The sequence below is a fragment of the Impatiens glandulifera genome, chromosome 3, assembly GCF_907164915.1.
Source record: "Impatiens glandulifera chromosome 3, dImpGla2.1, whole genome shotgun sequence".
Classification (NCBI taxonomy): Eukaryota; Viridiplantae; Streptophyta; class Magnoliopsida; order Ericales; family Balsaminaceae; genus Impatiens; species Impatiens glandulifera.
Window position 1 is genome coordinate 62,020,692 of NC_061864.1, and position 11,286 is coordinate 62,031,977.

Genomic DNA, 11,286 nt, shown 5'->3' on the forward strand with positions numbered 1-11,286 from the left:
TTTTCTTGTTTTGATTTTTTCTTTCTTAAGAAGTTAAGATTAAAATTTCACTCACATCAAATTTTTCAGCATGTTCCCAGAAAAAAAAAGTTTTTATTCACTAATCATTCGATCAATCCATTCATTCTTCATTCTATTAGTTATTACTTTAACTTTGTATTGGTTAAGCTTTATTTTTTAAATGGACTTTAGTCAATTGTAAAGCATAAATAACTCGTAGGAATGAATTTAGTCTTCACAACCAAATCATTTAAAAAAGAAATATGGTCATTTAACTGAATAAACATATGCACATAATTACTTTCTTGTCATATATGTATTATTAGTTATTCAATTTATATTTCAATTATCCTGTTTGTGATGGTTTTCCTGGATTTTATTAGTATTTAACCCGGGTTAAGCGATAGGATATTTGTGTACTCGTCTTCATTCCATCCCTTGAACATTAATAATATAAATATAAATAAAAATTATTGATATATTTATTTGTATATTTTATAAGAGTTTTAAATTTATTTTATTATAAAAATATTAATCTTTAATATAAAATATATATTTCATAAAAGAATGTTTATTTTTTGAGAAAATAATATAAACGTCCTACGAATAATATTTTTAAATCGATGGAAATGAGAATGGTCCCATAATCTAATAAAAAAATGAAACAATCTTTAAAAATTAGAAATTTTATTTTCAACCAAATAGAACAAACTTTATATTAGTTTAAAAAGGATAAAAAACTAAAACAGTATCCAAAAATTATCGAATTTAAACATCTAAGTAAAAAAGTTATAGTAAAAACAATATTTTTTTTGTTTTCTAAAAAAATAGTCGAAGCCCGTGCTCTAATGGACTGACATTTTTCTTTTCTTCAATAGATGAAACCACTACCCATTTATTATTTTAATTAACATTTATTGTACTCAATTATATTTATTCTTTATTTTAAATAACATTATTTTTTGATAAAATTGTGACATTATCTTAATTTTTTTAAATTTTATTTTATTATTTGTTTATTTAATTCTTAAAAAATGAGATATTTTTCTAAACCCACCTCAAATTTTGTTTAAGCCTACTCCAACATAGATTTCTGAATCTGTCCCTGAACGACATAACGACAGTGCAATACTCAATTAGCGTTACAGAAACCTTACAAATAAGCAATTTTTTTTACATATCAGTGTGAAAATGAGTTGTTCAATATATGCGGTCTCTTAATATTAGTGGCAAAACCACTTGTAAAAGTAGTCACAAACTCACTTCTGTATACTTTTTGTTTCTAGTTTGTGAGACACATTTTTAAAAGGAAAACATACCTATATACTTATATAATTAGGTACCATTCGCGAAATTTGTTCATTTAGCCCTTAAGTTGTTTAATTTTATAACAGTGTTAACTTTTTATTTGATTAATTTTATATTTTATTTATTATACATAATAGTTTAAATAAATAGAAAAGTGAACATGTCATTTCTTCCTTCTTCCATATTACTTAGGTTATTTCAAATTAACAAGACAAAAGAATTTATTTTGCAAAACTATTGATGAATGAAACTCTATAAAATACATTTATATTTATATATAGAGATTTCTAATGCTATAGAAAAAACAAAAAAGAGAATCCAATCAAATTAAATAAATAGACCGATGACAAAATATGATTTATATATATATTGTTGAATAAACTTAAATTTATATGATTTTGGGTTTTTGATGTTTGATATTTCTAGAACAATAAATAGGAGTGAATGAGATAACCAAGAGATTTGAGCGAAGCTATTTAATATGCAGAATAATTTTTTTTGTCATTTAAATAGTCAAGCATATGAAGAGTCTGTACTTTCTTGTAAAGAGATGTAAAAATTCATTTGAGAAAAATAAGAAAAATATATTTTACAATCTTGTTACCAACAAATTGGTATTAAAGCTATTGTGTGTGAGGTGAGCGTGAGAAAACCTGTTAGTCTGTGCACTGGCCGAGTGAGAAAAAGAGTGATTGAGAGCTTTGTGAGGTATGTGTGTTGAGTGTAAACACTTGAGAGAAATGGTAGGTCTAACCAATGACATCCCGCTACCCAAGTTGACAAAAGGCGTCAACTATGACAACTGGAAGGTGCAGATGAAGGCCCTTTTTGTCTCCCAAGATAACTGGGATGTGGTTGAGACTGGGTATGAGAAACTGGAGAACACAGATGGGTATTCAAATGGCCAGTTGAATGCATTGAAGGTTGTTCGAGCTAAAGATATAGGGCGACTCTATATCTACTATATCGATCTGTCGATGAATCTGGCTTTGAGAAGATATCTGACGCAAAATCTTCTAAAGTGACATGGGATACACTCGAAATAGCAAACAAAGGAGACGAACGGGTGAAGCAAGTCACTACAAGAGGATGATTCATTTGTGATGTATATTTCCTACATAATTTCTGACGAATTTATAGTTAGTGACATATTTTCTATTTTTATAATAAACGTCGGTATATCGCTCGTCAGCGTATTCGTCAGAAATTTTTGTGACAGTTTTTATTTTCATTGTAAACTTTCTGTAGGAATATCCGTCGGAAACTTCATGATAATTCTGTAGGAATATCCGTCAGAAAGTTCAAGTTAATTCCGTAGGAATATCCGTCGGAAAATTCGTGCTAATTCCGTATGAAATCCGTCAAAAAATTTGTGATAAAAATTCCATAGAATATTCGACGGAAAATAATATATTTCTTTAAAAAATTATTTTCCTAATTATTTATAATATTACATTACATATTTTTCTTAATTTTCAATTATATTTAATAATAAAATTTTTAAAAAAAATAACTAACTATATTTTAAAAGTAGTAAGTACAAATTTACTATAAAAAAACCATTCACTTACAAACAAAATGTGTGACTCAATAGTTTCTATCAATACACAAAACTGAAAGTTAGGTAAACTCACATTTTAATACTCAACTCTCATCACTTCTCATCCATATGCATTAGAGCTCTACTCCCATTTTAGTAGTCATCTACAACTCATTTGCTCCAACTCTCATCACTTCCATCAATATGCATTAGAGGGACTTGTGAACAACAAAATTATGCAAGCCTATCATATCATCCTGCAAAAAAAAAATGAATGTCTTATATTCTAGCTAAGTAGAGAACTCATAAATAATACTTCTCATCACTTTTTTTCTTGTATCCAAAACCGACAAAAAATATTTGTATTATCTACCAATTATCTTGGTTAATGAACAATTGTTTTGTGTTACTTTTTCTCACATCATATGCAACCTTCATTATCCATAATTAATCAAAAATATTGTACTTATAAGGAAATGACATATCGACTTACTTAAGCCCGATGGATTTGATTCCAAAATATATCTTCAAATTAAGATGACATTTTCCTGTCAACAAATTTCAACTTGATATGTTTATGTAAAACACTCTAAGCAAACCAACACGGAATCTCATCAAGAGTTATAAATGGAAGTGATAGATATACTACAATTCTTAACAAACAATTCTTCACAATATTGACAAATTTGCATTATCATTTTGAAACAATGAAAGAAACTTGGAAGTAGACGGACAAACCATGAATTTGATTTCCTGGATCCAATAGTTCATCAAACATAAGTGTTTAACCACGAAATATCTCATTATATATATATAAGGAAACTGAAAAATAAATAAGAAAGATAAATTCATCACTAATATGACCAAAAAAATATGAATTTTGCCTAGTAGTACTCACACACTTTATCAATTGAAAATATTTTGCATTATAATTGTCAAAACAATGAAAGAAATTTAGAAAAGAGTGACTTATCAAAAAATTAAAAAGTAAACTAAGGCATGTGATGTAGTTTTCATTTCAATAAAGAGAAAACAAGAAAATAGTGCAAAGAGTTGAGATGCAGTCATAAAAGTGTACATGATATAGTAATAAAAGAACTTATATAACACACTATTCTGTAATATGGTGACAATAGAAATAAGTACTCTTACAGAATAAAATATATATTGAGGACCATTGAGCTGAGTATGTTTTCATTTTCAGGAATCAAAAGATAATATTGATTATGACACAATGTAATTAATGTTGCAGTAATGTTAGACCTTTGTGTTGTACTTATGCTCAAATATGCTGACAAAAGAAATAAATGTGTTTGACAAATAAACTTTGTTAGAAAAAGAACTTAATCAAATTTGTTAATTACATGTGCAGGAACCGCTTAAGCCGAATCGGATGAACTCATCAACAGAATCGGCTAAATCGGAATAATCAAACTGATCTATCTTCTCAATCAAAAAGAACCGGCTCAAAACATATTCAAAGATAAGTCGGATCGGTTCAACTTTCAGATCCGGCCAGAAGTGTTAAACCGATAAAATCCGGCTGACTCAATAAATCGAAGATTATAAGGCCAACGGGAAGATTACTCAAAATAACGAATAATCTGAAGATGACGTAACAAAAATATCTTGGGAATATGCAAAGAAGAATCTGATATAAAGCATGCGGCAAATCTAATCATTACAGATCTTACCCAAGTTTACAAACAACTCTCACGGTGCAGGCGGCTGCCTTCATGCATGACTGCCACATGTCTAAAAGCAAAGCTACCTACTCTAGCCGGCTCAGCTGACCAATCAACAGATGAGAGAGAAATATGACCGTTTTCATATTTCCTATATAAAAGGAAGCCAAGAGTAGTAGAAGTAGATGAGATCTAACGCACGCAAGCTATCAATTTAGTTTTCACCTGATCAAGCCTGAAAACCATCAGAGTTCATATAGTTTTCTTGATCAAAAGTAAAACAGTTGTAAACGTTAAATACTCTGTGAAAAAGTGTATTACAATACTGTGTGAATATTGTAAAGTGTATATCGAGCAGTAAATAAGACTCGATCATATTGTGGTGTGAAATATTCCATTAGTGAATATCCTTCTCACTGTTTGAGAAAAAGGGTGACGCATGAGAGTTTGCTCCGAACATCCATAAAATTTTGTCTCGTGTTTTTCATTATTTTTTGTCTATACTATCAACCTAACCGAATCACTAATTAATCCAATCGAATTACCTTAGTCCAACCGATTTCTCTACTCTACCTTCTTTAACCGAATTGTGTTGTTTCAAGTTGAAACAGACACTTCCGTCATTAAACTCGGTTCAAGAGTCTGTGACAACTTATGTGGTGTTAAGAACGGTTCTAATCTCTAACCAGATTAGTGACAATTGGTGTGTGTGCTGTGTAAGTGATTACCTTTAGCCGGACCCCGGTCCCCTATCGGCTATCCCGATCCTAACAAACTTCAATACTAGGACAACAGAATGTATCATCATGGATGACTGAATTTGCTTAACAAATAAACTTCAATACAATATATCTCTATTGATAACAAAGTTGATATATCTATTGATAACAAAGTGTATATCAATAGATGTCGAGATGCATGGAAAGATCATAGCAGGAATTGTATATTTCTTTCTTATAATAAGCAAGCATCTCTGTCTGTGTAGTGAATTAAGGTATAAACATAAATAGTCCTACCAAGAATTGAACAAACAAAGCTGGGAGTTAGTTTCAATACTTGATTTTTGAAGGTTTTGAGCCCCACATCGTCTTGTATTCTGGTACAGCTATTGTGTCCTTCAACCCATAAGGAATCCCATGAAGAGGACCTGTAAATGAGATCCATATTGAAGAGGAAACTAAAATATGGCAATTCCCTCTTTTTTTGAAAAGAGAAAATTCAGAAATTTCTACTTTATAGGCAAAATAAATAAAAAAAATCTTATGTTTCCATAAAAAACAAAGAAGAATGAGAAGAAATGGCGAAGACCAAACAATCAAAGTTTAGATAACATAACACGAAGAAGTGAAAAGTCTAAAAAACCTTCTGAAATAGTCCAATTAGTGAAAAGTTCAGATAACATAGCACCAAGAAGACCAAACAAAGCTCCAGAAGCACCAACTGAAATATTCTTCTGTATAAACAATGAAGATAATATGCTTCCATCAAATCCAGACAATAGATAAATTCCTCCAATCCGAACTGTTCATCAAAATCAAACAAACTCCACAAGAAACTATTCAATTCATTACAAATCAAAGAAAACAAACGGAATCTAAATTGTTGTTCAAGTCGAATTCCAATGAAAACAAGGCTTAACATATTCGCAAAAAGATGTATAAGTCCAGCATGTAACCATACACAACTAATCAATTTCCACTGTTGATGTTCATTCACTATCTTACTCCATTCTAATCCTCCTAATTTCTCCAATTTGTATTCAAAAGTATGATAAACTAATACAGTTATACTTCAAATTTCAATTAGCTAGGTTAGGTTTTACGTACGCTGAAGAAGAAGGACCGAAGAGAGGATTCTCTTTGAGAGGTTGAAATGAAATCCTACCGAGGAATCTAGCAACACAAGTTCCGTTCATCTTCGATATATTGTTACTAGGACATTTATTGATGAACATGATGACGATAAACATAGCGATATTAGACCATCTCCAACCGAAAAACTCATTTTCAAACTCATTTTGGTGTAAATGTCACATCAAACAGTAATTCTACTCCAACCGAAAAACTCATTCTCAAACCCAAAAGAATATTCTTATAATATTCTTTCTTACATCAACTTTTATAACTTTTTAATATCACTCCTATCTTTTACAAACTTATAAATTACACCACAATATTATAATATCATCTAAATATTTTAAACTTAAATATAAATTAATTATAAAAATTTATTAAAATAATATATATATATATATATTAAAATAATTTTTTTTAATATTATTATAATTTTTTTTAATTATATTATAAATTTATGTTATATAAAAAATATTATATAAATTAAATTAATAATTATATAAATAAACTTAATATAAAATATAAGATAAAAATAAAATATAAATAAATAAAACATATAAATAAATAAAACATATAAACAAATTAAAATATAAATAAATTAAAATATAAATAAATTATATAAGTAAGTTTAATATATAAAATTAATTAAGTAAAAGTTAAAGGGCTAAAATGCAAAAAAAAAAAATATATACGTTTGTGAACAGTAGCAACGCATATTTGGGTTTTTTGAAGAGGGAAAATGAGAAATCTCATTTTGGGTTTGGTTTTGCAGTTCGGTTGGAAGAGAAAACCCATTTTGGGTATGCGTTTGCAGTACTATTGGAGATGCTCTTAGCTTTGACGATCATCGTACCAGCCAGGACGCCCATTGACGCTCGTTTGAATCAAGGAAGTTACTTACTATGTTCTTATTCAATCCTACTACATTCTCTTGATATCAATTCGCCATTACTGCTTGCTATTTCTTCTGTTTTTTTTATTTAGTTTGCTAATATATGTGAAGAAGGAGAAGAAACAGAGAGATAGAGGTAAATTATAAGGAGAAGACACAAAGAAGGAAATCAAAATACCTATGTAAGGAAAACCTGATTTCATAAATTTGGAGGGAGAAACTGAAACGTGGGTTTGGTGATAATAAAAGAGAGTTAACTAATTATAAATATAAATAGTGTTTGCGATGAAACTTTCGACGGAAACTAAGGTTGTCAATTTTGTAGATATATTTGTCAAAAAAATTGACAGGAATCAAGAATTCTGACAGAATCAAAATCCGTCGGAAAGTACATCGAAAGTACCATAGAAAATTTTTCATATATTTTGTGACATATTTACTTTCTATATTAGCTATGAAAAGGGATATGGCAAAATTTTCTTAATTTTTTTCTACGTTTTTTCTTTGTTTTATTAATTTTTTGACGTTTTTTAATTCCGTCTCAAATTTTGTGGGTAAAATCGTCGAAAATTTCATCCAGTAAGCGTCGGTAAGTTTTCGTAAAAAATGTCTTCTTTTTTGTAGTGAGTCCGACTTCAAACCCTAAGCGGTGATCTAAATAATATGAGGATGAAAAAGTCTGAAAGCGTATCTGAGTTCATTACTCGGGTGGAGACCGTGGTGAACAAACTAAATCAAAATGGTGAGAGTCTTTCATCAAACCGAGTTGTTGAAAAGATTCTGAGGTCATTGACAGATAGTTTTGAAAATATCGTGTGCGCAATAGAGGAATCCAAAGATCTATCAACGCTCACCATTGAAAAGCTTGATGGGTCCCTGAAAGCACATGAGCAGAGAAGGAAAAACAAGAAGGGGAAGTCTCTTGAACAGGCTCTCCAGGCGAAGGCAACAATAAAAGAGAAGAATGTGCTCTATGCTCAGAGTACCAGAGGTAGATGCCTAAGTGGTGGAGGAAGAGGAGGACGAGGAAGTAAGCAAGTCGGCCAACAGAACTGACATGGCCGAGGTTAAGCTCGGGGTGGTCGAACAAACACAAACAATAATATTTAGTGTAATAACTGTGGAAAGAATGGGCATGTTTCCAAAGATTGTTACTCGATAAAATACTACAATTGCGGAAAGTTGAGTCATATTTCCAAAGACTGTAAATCCGAGAAGAGAAATGAGGAACCAATAAACTTCTTTGCTGAGAAAGAAGATGAAAGATTGCTGCTGGTGACAAAAATTCCAGAAACCGATATCAAACCGAGCTATTTTGATAATTCGTTTTGGTACTTGGATACTGGCGCAAGTAACCACATGTGTGGCGACGAGAGCTTATTCAAAATACTTTCAAAGGTGGAATCCAGATAATCATTTATTCATAATCATTTAATCGTTACCCTACAAATATCTCAAAATAGGGACGACATAATCAATTTTTTTAATCGTTACACTACAAATGTCTCAAAATAGGGACGACATAATCATTTTTTTTGGGCAAAACAACCATGTGCCTCAGCATATTCGAATTTTTCAAACATAATAAACAATTATAATGAAATGTTAAGATATTGGTTTGACATATCTTATTAGTATAACTTTAGTGTCACAACATATTAGGATAACTCAAGTGTCAAGAATTTTTGTTTAGATGTCGTCGATTCTCATTATGAAAATAAAATAATAGTTTGACAACTTTACTTACTAAAGTTATAAAAATACAATATTGGTTCGGTAGGTTAATTAACTTCTTAAAATAAATAAAATATCGATTTCGACATATTAATATCTTAAATTATTTTTTTTTGAAAATGTTAGTTTATTAAATTTAAAAATAAAATTATTGATTCTATATTTTAACTTACTAAATTTAAAAAATAATTATAGGTTCAACACGGTTAGCTTGTCGTAAATGATAAAATAATAAGGTATTTATATTTATAAAATATAAAATATATATTTAAAATTATAGTTCCGAAAGTAAAATTGAAAATTATAAAGTCAATTTCATTCTAATTCTAATTTAAATTTAAATTCTTAAAAACACAGTCAATTTCATTATAATTATAATTTAAATTTTAATTTTAATTCATAATTTAAAATGTTATAGCAAACCTAAGAATTGAAATTACCCTAAGGGTGTGTTTGATGAGAGGGAATTGATTTTGGAATTGGAATTGGAATTGGAATTGGAATTGGAATTGGAATTGGAATTGGAATTGGAATTGGAATTGGAATTGGAATTGGAATTGGAATTGGAATTGGAATTGGAATTGGAATTGGAATTGGAATTGGAATTGGAATTGGAATTGGAATTGGAATTGGAATTGGAATTGGAATTGGAATTGGAATTGGAATTGGAATTGGAATTGGAATTGGAATTGGAATTGGAATTAGAATTGGAATTGGAATTGGAATTGGAATTAGAATTGGAATTAGAATTGGAATTGAAATTGGAATTGAAATTGGAATTGGTATTGGTATTGGAATTCTGATTCCATGAGAATTGGCATTGAATTACAATTCAATTCCTATGTTTGGAAAAATTATAAAATTGTAATTCAATTCCAATTCCTATGTTTGGGAAAATGATAGAATTATAATTCAATTTCAATTCCTATGTTTGTAAAATAAAATATCAGTTCAAGATGTTAACTTCTTAAATATGTTTTCACGTTTTTGACATTATTAACACATTTAACATGTTTTTGACATGTTTAACACGTTTAACATGTTTTTCGCACGTTTAAACACGTTTTGACATGTTTAACATGTTTTCACACTTAAAACACATTTCACACATTTAACATATTTTTCACGTTTTTGGTATGTTTAACATGTTTTTGACATTTTTAATACGTTTAACATGTTTTTCACACGTTTTGACAAGTTGAACACGTTTTTGACACGTTTTTGACAAGTTTAACATATTTTTCATATTTTTGACACGTTTAACATGTTTTTGCCATGTTTAACATGTTTTTCATACGTTTTACATATTTTGACACATTTATAACACGTTTTTTCACGTTTTGGCATGTTTAACACGTTTTTCATACGTTTAACATGTTTTTCACGTTTAACACATTTTTACATGTTTTTCACGTTTTTGGCACATTTAATACGTTTTAAACATTTATAATACGTTTAACATGTTTTCACATGTTTTGATAAGATTAATACATTTTTCATGTTTTTGGTACGTTTAACACGTTTTTGACATTTTTTCACACGTTTGATACGTTTAACACGTTTTTGGCACGTTTTACACATTTTTGGCACGTTTAACACTTTTTACATGTTTAACATGTTTAACACGTTTTTGGTACGTTTAACACATTTTGATAAGTTTAACACATTTTTGGAACGTTTAACACATATTCACATTTTTGGCATGTTAAACACATTTCTGGCATATTTAACACGTTTTAAACATGTCACAAGTATGTTAAACGGGCCAAAACGTATTAAACATGTCAAAATATGGTAAATGTGCCAAAATTTATCAAACATATTAAACGTACCAAAAATGTGTTAAACATACCAAAATGTGTTAAACGTGTAGGCCAAAAACATGAAAAACGTGTTAAATGTGTCAAAAATGTGTTTAACATGCCAAAAATATGATAAACGTGTTTAATGTGCCAAAAATATGATAAACGTATTTAACGTACCAAAATCATGATAAACGTGTTTAATGTGTTAAAAACGTGTTTAACGTGCCAAAAACATGATAAACGTGTTTAATGTGTTAAAAACATGTTAAACGTGTCAAAAACGTAAAAACGTGTTAAACGTATAAAAAATGTGTTAATCATGCCAAATAAGTGAAAAACTTGTTAAACGTATCAAAAATGTGCAAACGTGCCAAATAAGTGAAAAACTTGTTAAACGTGCAAAAACGTGAAAACGTGTTAAATGTGTTTAAAACGTTTTAAACGTGTTAAAAACTTTTTAAAAATATGA

At 29.2% G+C, this 11,286-nt stretch overlaps 1 protein-coding gene across 1 annotated transcript; it reads right to left on the reverse strand.

Annotated features, from left to right (window-relative positions):
• Nucleotides 1–5,582: 5,582 nt before the first annotated feature.
• On the reverse strand, nucleotides 5,583–7,283 carry LOC124930578 (RHOMBOID-like protein 2). Its single transcript, XM_047470909.1, has 5 exons — nucleotides 7,222–7,283; nucleotides 6,360–6,513; nucleotides 6,123–6,286; nucleotides 5,896–6,054; nucleotides 5,583–5,680 (listed from the first exon to the last, which is right to left on the reverse strand). The coding sequence occupies exons 1-5, from the start codon at nucleotides 7,253–7,255 to the stop codon at nucleotides 5,583–5,585; spliced, it is 609 nt and encodes a 202-aa protein (XP_047326865.1). The 5' UTR covers nucleotides 7,256–7,283.
• Nucleotides 7,284–11,286: the final 4,003 nt, after the last annotated feature.